Here is a 16,041-nt window from a genome sequence, read left to right on the forward strand (position 1 = left end):
GTAAACAGGATGTGGTTATTGGGCAAGAGCTGGAGGCCCCAAAGAAGCTCTGAAATACAGCAGCTAAATCCTGAGAGATAATGGGGATGCTCACTGAACTGTAAAATTAAAAGCTCTACTACTGTTCTCACTGACGTCCCAGTGAGAGGGAATGTTGCCACTAATTTTTTACAGGAAGAGATGAAGTCCCAGAAAGCATTGATTTGTTGAATGGCATCAACTAGAAAGTGTGAGGGAAGAGAACTGCTGTTGTCTCAACCTTGTGTATATTACATTGTTTGCTTAAACGTTTGCAAGTATTGGTACACTGTTGCAATAATGAATGAGGTTCTCCTTGTGTTAGGTGCTAATGTAAACAGAAAATGAAATCCAATCTCTCCTCTAAAAATGTATAGTCTAGTTAAAGAATGGACTCAAGGGCCAAGCACATAGAAGGTAAGAAAATGAACGTGCCAGTGCTATGCAGAAAGAGTGCTTTTTTAAAGTCGTTTAATTCTTCATCCAGTTTTGAGGGTGTTTTTTTGCTGTGATTAATGTTACTATAAATAATGAGGCTTGTTGTGCTATGAAAGTTATAACTAGGAGCGTTTGCAGGGTCTGGCCTAACATATGCTGACAACAGAACTCAAATGGACTGTAACTTAAAGTTATACCTGTACACAGGTCTTTACCTGTAACAGTCTGTGTTTACCATTTAGTCAAACATGGCCAAGGTCTAGAAGTTTTCTTCCCAGTTTAGTGTCTTACGATAAGCATGTGTGAATAGATGGGAAAATTAGACATTATTTCTGTAACTTATAAACTCTTAGCTAAAATATGTAATGGGTAATTGAAGACATACTGAAAATGCACACATTTCTCTCAAGTTAATTTTTATATCAGATATTTACTGATCCTTATTTAAGTCTTCTCCTTTTATTTCTAACACTTTTGCCATCTCTGGAAGCGTTCTTTCACATTTTACCAAGATGATCTGAGGAAGTGTCCAACAGTCCTGGTAACACAGAGGAACAGCTGTGTAAGTTCATGTCTCAGTCCATTTGCAAGAAAATGTAAACTGTCTTGGTTTCTTTCAAATGCTTATACATACCTGCTGGCAATATGGCTGGAAATTGACAGGGTGTTACAGGTCTAAGAAGCGTTTGTGGAATTTTTACTTTTGAGGTTATGATGATGGCTGCATCATAACTATTTTGCTGCATTCTGATTATGCTTATCCCTCTGTACCATTACCTTTACTGTGCTAATAAAGCATGCCTGGCTATCAGGCTGAAAACACCACTTAAAAGGGCCGTTTTGACTCTGTGCGGAGCCTTTTACTGCTAACGCATTCACGCTGTAGCTAGGAGATGCGAGCCAACGTCTTGAATCACATCTCTAGGAGTTTTCCCTCCAAAAGTGCAGACTGATCTTCCAGTTCACTTTAGTGGAAAAGAAAAGTTCAGGCAAAGAGTCACAAAGAATAATTACCAGCAGCAATATAACAACGACTGAGACAAGAGGAATGCCTATTACCTGCCCACAGACTAGATAATCCAAAAATGCAATCTAGTACTGAAAGGCAAAAAAAAAAAAAAAAAAAAAGCAGAATACAGAATACTATACAACAGTGGTTAGCGGAAAGAAACGTTTAACTCTGTGCCAGCTCCTTAAATTAGTTTTGCTGCCGTAATCCCAGCGGCTCGTCTGCCGGCTGCGAACAGCAACGCTCCCGGGCCGGGGCCGCACGCCCGGCGCGGCTCCCACCGGCTGGGCTGGGCTGAGGGGTACGGGGGGTCACGTCCCCCCCCCCGCCCCGTTAAGCGTTACCGCCCTCGGAAACGCTCCTCTCGCCTCGCCCCCGGCCCCGCCGCCGCTCCCCGGCGGCTGCCGCCAGCCCCACCGTCAGGCAGCGCCACGGGGAACCGGCCGGCGCTGCCCCGGCCCCCGCCTGACGCCCGCCACGACGCCCGGGCCGCCGCCGCGGGGTGAGGCGCAGCCCCTCCGCCCCGCAGCCGCTGGGGGATTTTCCCGTGCCAGCGGCAGGGCACGGCGGCTGCTCACGGCAGCCTCCGGCCGCGGCCGCCATCACCTGCTACCTGCTCCCGCCTCCGCCTGGCCGGAGGCCAACACCCCGCTCGCCACCCGCCGCCGCGCCGCGCCGCGCCCCTCACACCGCCCGGTCCCCGGCCCCGGCGCGGCGGGAGGGAGCGGACACCGCCACATCCGGGTGCCGGCGCTCTTTGCCACGCATGCGCGGCTGCCCCGCCGCTGCCAGGCCGGGCGCCGCGGTAGCCGCCGCCGCCGCTCCTCCCCGGGGCGCTGCGCTTCCGCGTTGTCAGGCAAGGGGGAGCGACCGTGAGGCGGGGAAGGCGCCCTCGGCGGCGGCCGGAGGAGGAGGAGGATGGTTGTGGGGGCGGGCGGCGGCGGTAGCAGCCGCCGGGAGAAGCCCCGCCGGTGCCTGGCTGGCGGCGCACGCAGCTCTGAGGAGGCGGAGGGTGCCTGAGCCGAGCCGCGGGGCGGGCGCCTGCGAAGGGGGGAGAGGCCGCGGCGGCGGGCGGGGACCAGCACACGCACACGGGCGCACACAGGCAGACGGATGAGAGCGGCGGCCGCGGCCGCCACGATGTGAGGCGGGCTGCGCGGGGGGACGCGGAGGCTCCGCGGAGAGCCGAGGCGTCCGGCGCACACCCCCGGCGGCGGGAGGGGCGGCCGGAGCGGGGCGGGGCCGGGCCGGCCGGGCCCGGGGCGAGCCGTGCGCCCCGGCGGGCGGGGCGCGGAGCGGCCGCGGGCGGCGAGTGCGGGAGCGGCGGTGGCGGCGCTGGCGGGCTGACCGGCTGCTGTTTGCTTGGCTCCAGTCGCCGTCCCCGAGCCCGCGGGCCCCGATGAGGAGCGCCGCCGCGCTGCCGGACTGAGGCCCCGCCGCCGTCCCCGCGGACGAGGAGGAGAGCGCGGCGCCCCGCACCGCGGGCCGCCCCTGCACCGCCCTCCCCGGCGGGGGCTCGTCTGCCGCCTGCGGGGCCGGGCGGCGCGGCGCGGCGGGCGGCGGCGAGGCCCGGGGAGCGGGGAGCGCCGCCGCCGAAGACCATGAGGAAATTTAACATCAGGAAGGTGCTGGACGGCCTGACGGCGGTCTCCTCCGCCGCCTCGGCGTCGTCCGCCGCGCAGCAGCAGCAGGCGGGGAACCGGGAGACCGAAATCCAAGAGACGCTCCAGTCCGAGCACTTCCAGCTCTGCAAGGTGAATATGAATGCTGCAGCCCCCAGCCGGCTGGCGGCCGGGGAAGGGGGCGCGCCGCCGCGGTGGGCTCTGCGGGCTTTGCTCTGGGTACCGACCTGGCCGAGCCTGCCCGCCGCTCCTGTTTACTTGTTTGGATTTATTATTTTCGGGGGGGGAGAGGGAGAAGGGAAGGAAGCGGTGAGTGCAGCCGTACAGCTCTTGCTGGATTTCCGTAGTCATCTTTCCTGGAGAGTTTCGGGGTTCGTCGTCTTCTAGGCTCTTTCACGCGTGTAATATTGACCGTGTTCGTGAAGGCTTCGTAGAAGGAGTGGGATGGATGGGGGAAGGAGTGATACCTAGCTGTAGTGCAGATCCGATTATTGCAGCGTTTGAGTAGAAGCCTCTGCTAATGGGCCCGAAGGACAGGGGATCTGTCGCTCTGCATTATTTGGAAATGCACTTATCCTGTTCCTTTGCGCCTGAGGAAGGCTGTAGACGTTTGTGGTGGTTTCGCTGCAGTGTGTTGCCAAGCTGCCGATGCTGCTATTGCAAATGTTCTCCAGAGACAGAGGGAAAAGTTCCTGGTTTTTTATTCGCTTGTGTGTGATACGATAACTGCAGTTCGTGTCTGCACACTTCAGAAAATGATGCAGCGAATTAATCCACCAGCTGTACCAAGAGGAATAAAAACTGATTTGAATATCAATACCCATTTTTATCTTTACAATGCACCTATGGCCTAGCTTGATATGGATGAGCTTGTTTGTGGATTCTTCTCCTTGTTTTATCTAGTATTGCAGGCGTTTCTGCCACTTCTGCAAGTTGCTCATGAAGGACATGGAAAAGAGCAGAGCTGTTACCAGTTAGATTTTATTCAAATACTGAGAGTTGCAGGGTATGCCTGCAACTTCAGTGAAGTAAAAGGAGTATATCAGAAGTTTGCTGTGCATTTATGAGGTTCTAAAATAACTCTGCTTTAACCTAAAGGTTTTGAAATGGAAAAGCTAGCATTTGTGTGGCTTACATTGTGTATGTTTATAACAAAAAAGAGTAGATGACACTTTTGTTATGCTCTTGATTCTGATTAATTACAGCCTGAGAAGTATAATGGAGTTACTGCTTGGTCAATTACCAAATCAGTCTTGGCTACCCAAAAAGCTAAATGTGCCAATAGCTTTATATTAAGAAAGAATCCTGTGGTTGATGGGGTTTTTTTGGTTTTGTCTATTTTGGGGGCTGTTTGAGTCTCTTTTTGGGAAGCAGAGGGTGAGAGATTGGTTCTGTGGAGCTTGGGTTGTTTTTTTCTTAATGTGCTGAGAGAGGTTGCACTGTCATGTGGGGCCTGTTGGATTGAAACTGAAGTGATTCTCACAAAAGCAGGTCTAGTAATTTGTAATAGTTTTAATGACAAGTCTGGCTTTGTTGTCAAAATTCCTAGGAACATCTCAGATTTTAATAGTTTAGTGCCTTTGTTAGAGCTAAAAATAGGATTACTCGGAGAATGAGGTAGATGAAAAAATAAAATGCTGAGTTGATACAGTCTTTGTACAGAAGAAATGTAAGATTCAAATTAAGTTTCAGTAAGTATGACTGTCACTTGATGATCAAGGATGAATGAGTAATTATGGCTAAAAAAATCTTTTACAATTGGTTCATGTAAGACGGCTGATTTTCTCAGTCTGTTCTTAAAATGCTTTGTGTTTCTTTCTTAATTGTGATTAACGCTGAATCCTGTTCCCTAACATGTGATATTGATTCTGTTTATTTTTGGTCTGCTGCTTGACCCATCATTACTGCGATTCTCTGACTTGTTAGACTGTACGCCATGGTTTCCCCTATCAACCTTCAGCCTTGGCATTTGATCCTGTTCAGAAAATACTGGCCATCGGGACTCAGACTGGAGCACTAAGGCTGTATCCTTTTATATTCTGAAGTGGATTTAGTGTACCTCACGCAAGTGATGTTTTGGTTCAGCTGCTGGAACCATTCAGAAGTCTGGTGGGAACTAGGTATGCAGAAGGGAAGAGAAAAAGCTCTGTGTTCTGTTGGTGGGTGGCCTGGCTGTTCTGGTTGTTCTTTACGTCAGTTCAAGTTGTATTAATGATGTGAGGTATGGCTGCTCAGTCCCTGTTATCTCAAGTTGATATATACATTTTGTAGAGGGTTACTAGTGTGCTGACAGTTTACAGCAGCTGACTGCAAATCTAAAAAGAGACCTGGACTGAGCTCTGTTTCATTGTACTGCTATATCCTCTGAGATTGAAAAATTCTGTGCTGCCTAGTGGGTTTTTTTTGTGGTGTGGGGTTTTTTTTTGTCTTGTTCTTGATATAAGCTTTGTAATAATGTAGTTGCCTGCTACTGCTTTTGTGTTGCCAAAAGATGCTTTCAAGTGGGGACACTAAAGGGTACAGGAATTGTGTCTCACTAATAGTTTCTAAGTGACTGAGATGAGCAGACTGAATTTGTGGAATAAAGTACCAGCAACCCCGCTCCTTTTTGTTCACTAAAAAGTGAACTACCCATATGTTCATAGCCATATGGTACCATAGCCATATGGTACTATCCAAGCCATGTAATAACATATGTGTTTAAACTTTTAAAAATAAAAGATGCCCTGTAAATTTTTTAATCCATGCTGGCATTGCCCAAACCTTACTTTTCAGCAGAAGAGAATTAATTGAATTCTCTGTTGTCCTGAAATTGACTGAGCTGTGACCTTTTTGGGGAAGGCTTAAGCCATCTTGCTAGAAAAATTGACTTAATCCTCTTTAAACTGTAGGTAAATCTCATCTTTTCCTTTTCTGCTTATATTAGTTTGCAAGTAGACTTTTTTTTGTTTCTTTCTGTAACATCACTGCTCTGTGTGTAAGGTTAATTGCCTTAAAAGGGTTGTCTTTTACAAGCTGAAAAAATAGAACTTGAGTATCAAATCTGAGGCTTAAAGAAGAGTCTGGAGTGAAGTAGCTTGTATGGTGTCTATTATGAACTCCCAACATCTCTTAATTCAAAGTATGAGTAACAGTAATGACCAAGTGCTCTTAATGCTGAATTCGAAACTAATCTTAACTCCATAAATTTTGGTTTTTAAAAGGTGATGAAGGTGATTTAAATAAAGAATGAAGTGTGGATGGGTGGTGCTGTTAATTACTCTCATATTGGTAGAATAGATGAGAAAACAAAAAAAGATCTAAAAGTAAGGATTTGGGTTGGTGGAAAAGGAGAGATCAAAATGCACCTCTTCAGAGCTTACTCACCTGCAATTTGGGGCAACATGGTGTTGCAGTTTGGGTAACGATGACTTGATAAAACCTACTTACTGGCACTCATCCATGACTACACCTGTGAGTTGTCAGTGGGAATTACTTTCTAAATAATCGAGAGATGTATTGCAAGATTATGAGGGAAGAAACAGTTACTGTGCGAGGAAGCAGTAACATTGATAAAAATGTATTTCCTAAGGGAAGGAAAGAAGTTTCATGCAGAGGCTGAAATGTTTGTGCTCCTCTAACTTGATGAAGATGAATATGCTTCTTAGTATCTTGATAGAGATCTTGAATCTTGGAAGAACTGGTTAAAAGCCATCAACTTTGGCTGATAGGTTAGCTCTGTAACCCAACAACACTGCAGAAGTTACATCTCCTGTGATTACTTGCTCTTTGGGAGGGAGGAGCGCAGCAGAAGGGATAGACTCAGACATTTTCCCAATATAAAACCAGCCTCTCGCTTTCTGCTTAGTGAAACTGTTTTGAAAAGTAGTCTTTAGGAAGGAGTGAAACTTGGAAGAAGAGACCTTATTGCTCTCTACAACTACCTGAAATGAGGTTGTAGTGAGGTGGGTGTTGGTCTCTTCTCCCAAGTAGTTAGCGATAGGATGAGAGGAAATGGCCTCAAGCTGCGTCAGGGGACGTTTAGATTGGATATTAGGAGAAATTTCTTTACTGAAAGAGTGGTCAAGTATTGGAAGAGGCTGCCCAGAGAGGTGGTGGAGTTACCATCCCTGGAGGTGTTCAAAAAACATGTAGAGGTGGCATTTTGGGACATGGTTTAGTGGGCATGGTGGTATTGGGTTGACAGCTGGACTGATGATCTTAGAGGTCCTTTTCAACCTTAATGATTCCTAGTTTTCACTTTCATTAAAAAATGATCCATCCACCAAGCCAGGAAACATGAAATTATTACTCGACCCTTGATTGTTTTAGTTGTGGGCTTGGTAGTGTTAGGTTAATGGTTGGACTTGATGACCTTAAAGGTCTTTTCCAATCTAAACAATTCTATGATTCTGTAAGTACTTATTTCATTCTGTTGCTCAAAGATAAAAACAAAACCAAAAAGTGCTTGTTGACCTACAGGATGGCCTATCTGGTAAGGTTTTTACAAACAATAAATGACGTGCAAGGATTCATTAAAGTGGGAGGCACTTACTCTTTAGAGCTGCAAAAGTGTTTTTACTTGAAATGAGGTGTGGACTAGAAAGATAGAGAGTCAGTAAAGAGGTATTCATTGAGAAGTAAATCTTAAAAGTGAGAGAAAAGTCAATCCTCATTTTCTTCTGCATTCATGTTACGAGAGTATAGAAGTAAAGGAATGATAATGCTTTCATTGCCTGCTAGCAGATGGGAGCTGGGTATTAGTGTTTTCCTTGCATCTTCAAGTATAGGTGCATCTTGTCAAGCTTTTACTTCCTTCCTATTGCAAGGAAGTGATCTGAGGAACTCTGAAGCAAGTTTTTTATTTGGTGGGGTTTGGTGTGGTTTTTTTTTTTTGGAAAGGGTGTTGAATATAAAGTATTCTTAAGTCAAGGAATGAGCTAACCTGTTTTATATTTCATTAGTGTGTAAAGAAATTAATATTACAGTCCTGATTGCCTTTGGGCAATTGCCTTTACAGAACATGCTCTCTGTATTTGAACATTCTGCAATTCAGGTATTTTAACTTCAAAACCAGTATTGATTAGAACAGATTAATGTGAGTGGGAACTTTCTTAACCACATTCCCATCTCATTCTTCTTTATGAGGACTCTGTAACCACTAGTGGAGGATAATACATAAATACTAAATGTTGTCTCTAGTATTGATACACTAACATTTAAAAATAGAACTAAAGCTTTTTCTGAAGAACCAAATCTGTGGATACAAATACACTGGGAGTTCACTGACTTAGTATGTTTATCAATTAGAGATAAATAAAGACAAAATAACATCAACAATGTATTGAATTCTCTGAATCCACAAAGTAATTGTGAAAATGGAATTACTTAAACTATAGGTGGCATGGTTCACTAATTGGATTACAAGTAGAATTACTACTCTGTTAATGTTCTTTGTCCCTGATCCTAGGCTTGGGTTAAAATCAGAGGAGAGCGTTGTGGAGTTGGTGACTTAGTGTGCCAGAGGCAGGACTTTGCCATTCTGTGCCCATAAGCAGCAGTTAGTTCTAGATCTTGCAGTTTTAAGAGGGAGAGAAGTCCATAAAAATATTGGGAGGAGACCACTTTCAGTGTAAATCTTAAAACTGATGAGTCACCAAAGTTCCAGTTTGGGATTATTCACTAGCTTAACTTGAGTGGTGTATCCCTTGTATTCCTTTTAAAAAAAAAACTTGATTCTATTTCCAGAGTTACTGAGAAATATTTCTGACTCTGGTTTAGCTAGGAGACTTAAAAGCAAGTGTTTCTGAGGCAGACTGATATTGCTCAGGTATTATCCTTATCTAGAGAAGTATTTTATGCCCTCCGTAGAAAGGAACATTTTGAGCAAGTAACACCAAAGGCTCTGTTCTTCTGTTTTCAGCTACGGACAACAACTTGCTTCCTTTACTGTGTATGAGGAAAAGTTACAAAGGGTATAGCTTAGCAGAACACAAACCTTGGAGAGAGGTCAGATGCTGGACCCACTACTCTTGACTATAGAACAGCCAGCTGATGTCACCCTCTCCCTGACATTAGGATCTGTTGAAAATAGTTAAGCAGTTTGATTCTGTTTTGTGTGTTGCAGGGGAAACTGAGTGATAAGGTAGGCAGAAGAGCAGAGTGACGTAAATCTTAAATTTATTTCTCGCGTATACCCACGCTCATCTGCTCGCGTTGATCCAGTTGTTCCTCTGAGTTTGTGGTGCTGATCAGAGGACACTCATTCCAGCTGCTTGAGGTGTTTGGGTCTTGGCTGGTGGCCTGGCTCTTGTGTGACAATTCCGCCTCAGGCTCACTGTTCTGCACAGTGCTGGATGCTTGTGGATGTGTTCCCCACAAGGAGCAATTGTGCTCGCTATTGATTTCGGGCTGCAATGGTCAGTGTAAGCTGCTGGTGGCCTCATTTGTCACTGCAGGCCAGTATCCTTGACCTTCTCCATACTTAAAGAGATTTAGCTGTTGTTACCGGGGTGGCTTTCACCTTTTGCTCTCCTGTCTCAAATGTGTTAGATATCAAGTAGTTAAAAGTTCATCTATGCTTTGCTGCTTTCCTGTGTATACTTGAGCCATTACAGCAGGACACATAGTCCATAGTCTTTAGGAAGCTTTGTGCATAATTAGCTGTGCTTTGTTTTCCCAGCAGATATCAAAACCTTCTAATGAGTTAGAGTTGAGTATATGTACTCAAGGTTTAACTTACCTGAATGGTGTAATTGGGTAGACTTCACCCCGTGGCATCCTGACAGCTTTCAGTGTCATAGGTAATAGCCCTGCTTCTGTGCTGTCCATTGTTTTCAGTCTTCTGCTTAAAAGTCCCTCTGGAAGTCGAATGTGATGTGAACAGGTAGCATTTGAACTGTAAAAAGGTTTGAGAAAGGTGAAGTGGACTTTTTCAGGATTTGTCTGTCTTTAGGATGTTGTTTCCTCGGCATTTAAATTACTAATTGTACAGGGCTCTGGGCTTAATAGTCAGCTGAGCTTTTCTGGTTGCTTTTATAGGAGGTAGAATAAGTTTTGAAGGAGCTTCTTGTAAATTGAAGGACAACTCCTGCTCCCTGCTGTTTAACTGCTCCATCTTAGATAAGTTTCTTCAGTTTTCTGTGCTTTAATTTCTCAATAGCAAAACTAGGACAGTATATCAAATGAGATGTATTTTGATGTCTGCCAAGATGAATGCAATATCTTTATTGGCGCTTCATGCCTTAAAAATACTAATTTGCAGCTTGGAGCTCAGTCTCTCTCTCTCTGTCGAGAGAATTCTAAAAAGGAAGACCATTTCCAGTAGAAATTCTTGAGAATAAAGGGGATACCTGTAGAATAAGTGTTGTGCCTTCCACACAGACCAAACTGTGCCTAGGACTCTTTATTCCCAAGCAGCATAGGTTCTTTAATTAAAGTTTGGGTGTGTTTTTTCTGTGGCAAACCCAGTTCACAGGAGGAGAAACATTAGATTGTTTGTCATTCTGTCATTAAATATCTGAAGATCCCAATCATTCTGAATGTTGGCATCTGTTCATTTCCCCCTATTCTTTTCAGCAGTAAAAGGTGAATTTTATGTAAGCAAATGGCTGAAGTTTTCATCTATTTGAGGCATATAAAACTTGCTTTCTGTGACTTCCATTCTTTGGTCTGTGTGAGAAGAACTAACAACTGTTATTCTTTGATCAAAATAGCCCAAAGCCTGGATGCATGGTTCCATGCAGTCAGTTTCTGATGAAGTCTTTGTTTTGCTGTAGATGTATACAAAAAAATTTGAGCAATTCAGTGAATTCTCTGAAGCTCTAACAAAATTCCATTTCAGACTTGTGATGTTGTTATATCCATTAAAAATGCTTTTCATTTGGATCATTCAGATGGTGCAAGGCAGTTTGGGTGTTTTTTCCTCTCACTGAAATATCAGCTTGACATGTGGTTGGCTTTTTTTTTTTGTGGGTTGGTTTGGGTTTTTTTCTGTTTGGTTTTTGGCTTTTGGGGGTTTTTTTTATTTATTTTTTTTAAATAGCTCTACACATGCATTTTCTCCCTTCTGGAGAAGGGGCAGTAGGGCAATGGCTGGAGTTGTGTTTACAGTCTTGCAGTATACAGAACAAAGATTTCAGTTTTTCAAACTGAGCATCTAACTGTGAAGTTGGTGCAGCTTCAAGTGGGGGACTGGACTAGAAGAACTTGGGGAGGCCCTTTCCAAGCTAAATTATTCTGTTATTCTATCTATTCTGTGAATATACCAAAGTCAAACTAAACTACTGTTTTGTGGATTGTCAGAGGTTTTTTTGGCTTTTGTACATTGAATAATCTCAACCTTTGCCAATGTTCTTTTGGACTTCAAACAAATCTTCCTGTTTTGGGAAGAGTACATCAGTAAAGCTACTAAAAATATTGCAATACTATCATGGCAGAAAGACTCTGTGATTATTTGTTAATAAGAAAATGTTTATTGGCTACTTTGCCACCCAGTTCACATACAGTACTTTAAACAAGAAAGCTACTTTGCTTAAAACATACATTAATCTTATCACATTTCCGTTTCTTTTAACACTGCTGCATTTCTTATCATATCTTCCAGCACTTAGCTCATGTGGGTATCAATAGCTCTCTTACATCTTTCTTTCAATGAAAAATCCCCATCCCCTAAATGAAGAAAATCAGCTACCTTTGGATATTCTGAAATGAAATAAGGCCAAAATGCCATGATGAGACATGTAACTCTTAAAAGTGTTTGGAATGATAGCAAGTTAGGACTACACAGAGAAAGCTATGACTGAATTCTTCATAATAAATAGGATGGTGTACTTGTCAAATCCATGGTTACACTCATTGGGAGACGTGGTGATACTTCCATCAAAGCAAGAAAACTGGATGGGTCTTTGATTAGATAAATTATTGCATATACTGTAGTTCTACAAACAGCTTTTAGTAGTAATTGCTTTTGTTCAAAAATACCTGAAGAATAACTGTATTAAATCTCATACTGTAATTTACAAAAATGAATGAACTTTAGAATGAAAACTTTTCTTCCCTGTAGTTATCTTACTGGCAGAGTAGAAGCCTAATGGACACAGCCTTGCGGCTTCAAACTTGCTGGGTCATACTGAGCTTGAGGAAGGGAATGTTTTGGAAAGCATGCAAAGTTTCCAACGCTGCAGGAGTTACTGTAGCACTAGTATAGCCTGTTTCCTTGTACCTCCTAGCTACTTGTGAAATGCTGAGATGGTATGGATTGTGTGATCTGATGTTGTTACATTTTACTCTAACAGGGAATTGGGCATTTGGGATCCTGTTTAGGCTTTCAGACTTCTGGTACAGTCTCAATTCACTAGGTTCTTAATTTGACGTTTTACTGGATTTGTTCTTTCTCAGTCACTGTGGAAGGGCTTTTAGAGCTGAAGTAGCATTATTGCTGTAGGAGAAGAAATGAGCAGTTTCAGTAGTCTTGTCTGGAAAAGTAGAAGCAGCTCATGATTTGAGATGTGATAAAGCTTGAAAGCACAAATCAAGATGCAAACTCTTCCTAACAAAACTTCCTGTTTGGCAGAACTTGTGTAACTGCATTAGACTTAAAAGTGTCCAGGTCTCTATTTTTGCAAAGGTTTTGCAAGGCAAAGATAAGTGTTCTTACACGTTACCTTTAAGGTGCACTCAGTTATTATTTTTCTGTGTTTCCTATTACTCTTCTAGAACGGTTTTTTGTTTCTCAGTTTAATGGAACAGTAAAAACCCTCATTATTTATCAGGGTTCCCATAGCACATCTGTTTTTGTAGGGTCATCTATGTAGAAGCTCCATGAAAACCAGAATAAAACTTGTGAATTATTGTATTCTATATGAAGTTAAACAAAACTGGAGGAAGCGGATTTTGGGAACAGTTCACTTTGTCCTTAGTCTTAGCTAATGGTTTCACATTTTGAAAAAATTGAGTCCTTAAAAGTTTTGAGAGAGTTAATTCTGTGGCAGGTCTTTATCTTTAATCTCTTGGGTCTTTTTTTGTCTTGCCGCTCTTGATGCGGCCCATCCTGGAGTGTACCATCACACTGATCATGATAATTTTTTCTTTAAATGAAGATTCTTAATCTTGCAAAGTACATATGGTTAAGTAGACAAGACTCTACTTCTCCAGAGGTCTAAGTCTTTGACATGAAGTCTGTTTGTTTGTTTGTCAGCCTGAGGAAGAAGTTTGTGGTACTTGTGAACCAAAGCAGGGTATGAGAGCACATTGCTTACCCACTGCCAGTGTGCTATCTTTCAGCAGCTTTTGAAGTTACCTTATTTTGCTGAACCATAAGTTTAAATTGTGGTATTGTAATTGGTACTTGAATGCTAATCAAGCATAGCCTATTAGTATTCAAATGGTGATAACTTGGGTGACCTTTTTCATGTCAATGCTTCTATCATAGGTACTTGATAATAATACAGCTTACATATTCATCAAAAGGAACACTAAGTTACTACTTCTGTTGACTTCCACTGCAAATACAGGTGAAGGTCTAATGACATAAATCTCTGGCAGTGATATTTGTATCACTGAATTTAGGCATAGTTTAAAATAATGAAGATCTTGGAAATAGCTAAAACTGAAATATTTCATTAGCGAGGACTGTGGTAGAGTGGTATAGTTCCTTATTTAGTAGATTTCTCAAATATGTAGCAGCCTCTAGAGACTCATACTGAATCCTGATTCATCTTGATTTTTACAACGCTTTAATGTAACTGCTTTTTCTGTGGCTATCATTTAGCCTGATCTGACGCACTGATGTTTAGTTTAAGACTTTCTGCCACAAATGAAAACCATTTTGTCTTAGAGTTAAAATCTCTCCTTGGTAAGAGATTCCAAAACTGCTTTTATATCCAAGGTCTATACAACTTGGCAGCCTTGGTCTGCGAACTGGTTGTTCTAACTTAATCGCTTCCTGCAGAGACTTAGTCTACTCGAATCCCTAAGCTTCTCTTAAAAAATAAAATAAAAAAAAATCTAGTTATTGATAGTGCTTGTATTGAGGCAGCTATATCAATTGTTGAATTAAGATTGATTCTGATATTGTATTAGTAAAAATTTTTCACGGAAGTTCAGAAATAGATCTTCCCTAGTCATTTGTCCACAATAGTTCTACTCTGCATCAGTGGTTCTGTACTTACGGATTTTTCATTTACTTTGAATTTTATCTGCATTATCTTAAGTGTCAAGAATAGTGAAAGTAGGTGCAACTTGAAATGTATCTGCTAGTATAGAAAACAAAGTGCAAGATTAAATGCTTTGAGGAATGCTAGGCTATGCCGACTGAGCTAATTAAAACATGCAAAACTGAAATTTTTCGTAACAGTGATGCTGATCTTGTAATACTTAAAAAAGTGCAGTCTGAAGTGTTGCAGTTTGCAAGATCAACTCTCTGATCACTGTTCTACAGAGAGAAGTTTATAGCTTGATAGAAATAACTAAAGGCTACTCTATTCATTTTACTGAATGTTGTGGGATTTTGCTTCATAAATGCCTTAAAGGTAGTAACAAAACCTGGTTTTGTGTGGGCAACTTGAAGCTTAATTTCCTTGAGATAACTTCAGTGACCACTGCTTTCGTGTCCAGAATAAGTCTTAGCCTGATCCACTCAAACCAGACAGTGTTCATAAGAGCAGTACCAGTGGAGAGAGGAGGGTAGGTTCTCCACCAAGAAGTCTGTAGGCCAAACTCACCCTTTTATGAGGTATCTCCTATGGATTCTCCAAGAACTAATTGTCTCCTCCTGCTCCTATACTCTTGTGAAAAGTCTTCACAGGAGCTGTTTTAACTTTGGAAACCAGGGAACTAAAGAAAGGGTGCAGATCCAAAGGAAGCAAGGCCTTTGTAATTCTGCTTAGTGAGCTACTATTTTATTTTGTGTGATTCATGCCATTTCAAACAGGGGATTGCATTGCATAGCCTCTTGAAGCTGCTGCCAGGCTTGAACTCTGTATGTGTTCGATTAATATTATTAGATCTTTGGTTCACATTAAGATGATACATTCAGTGCTTCAAGAGTAGCCAACTAAAGAGGTAATCCAGCTGGTATCCAGTGTTTTTGATAACCTTTTCTGCTAAAGGTCCTGCCTTTTTTTCCCTGCCTAGTAACACCAACTCATAGTCAGCAGCAACAGATGGACAAAAGCAATTTGCATTTTTCTACTTGAAATAGAATAGAATGCTAATTTTTTGTGTTCACTTAACGTTAAATGGACAGGATTAGCGTGCCTGTAATTTTTTTTAGCATATGCTCTATCCAGTCTTACTACCTTGTTAAACAGAGCAGATGTTCATCTTCGCAGTTGAAAAACATTCTTGACTGAACTTTGTAGTGTTGATATTAGAAGTACAGTTACTAAGCTTTAGTGATGCTTATTAATATGCAGAATGGGCTGCATAGCAATAACTTGCCTGGCATTCCCTTTTATATGTGTTCCAAACTCGTGCAGTGAGATTAGCTTCACAACTGCCCTTAAATGTCAGATAAAAAGGAAAGCTGTCCAAAAAAGCCCCCAGTAAACTCTCATTTAAGTGACTAAATATAATGAGATTTCTTGCTGGCAGGGTGAATATCCCCTCATTATTTAAATTAATTAGGTGGGAAACATAACACTTTGGAAAGAAATCCTGGTGAGTTACTAACCTGGAAAAAAAAAAGATTGGGTAGCCTACCTCTTTAAAGTACACAGTCTTATTAGTCATGGCCCCATGCTTTCATAAGGGCTGCTGGCCAAAGGAAATAGTATTCAAATAGCAGCCACTCATGAAGAATACTACTATTTTCTTAAACTTTTGTTCTTACTTCTCTATCTTTCAGTTAAAAACTAAACAAAAACGTAAGTCCAAAAACTTTTTTCAGTTACCCACAGTATATGTGGCTGCCTAGGACTTGACTGTTATACTTGTTCTCTTTCAAACATTGCCCATGGAAGTGCTGTGAATGTA

The 16,041-nt window shown here is 42.6% G+C and overlaps 1 protein-coding gene across 6 annotated transcripts in view; it reads left to right on the plus strand.

The window, feature by feature from the left end:
• The first annotated feature begins 3,066 nt into the window (after positions 1 to 3,066).
• Positions 3,067 to 16,041, plus strand: part of STXBP5 (syntaxin binding protein 5) — a 113,759-nt gene continuing 100,784 nt past the window's right edge. For all 6 annotated transcript variants that reach the window (XM_075707198.1, XM_075707200.1, XM_075707201.1 and 3 more), the window contains exons 1-2: positions 3,067 to 3,219; positions 5,014 to 5,111. In XM_075707198.1, the coding sequence (XP_075563313.1) occupies positions 3,067 to 3,219; positions 5,014 to 5,111 (251 nt within the window). The remainder of the gene's footprint in view (positions 3,220 to 5,013; positions 5,112 to 16,041) is intronic.

Source organism: Pelecanus crispus, chromosome 3 (genome assembly GCF_030463565.1).
Source record: "Pelecanus crispus isolate bPelCri1 chromosome 3, bPelCri1.pri, whole genome shotgun sequence".
Taxonomy (NCBI): domain Eukaryota; kingdom Metazoa; phylum Chordata; class Aves; order Pelecaniformes; family Pelecanidae; genus Pelecanus; species Pelecanus crispus.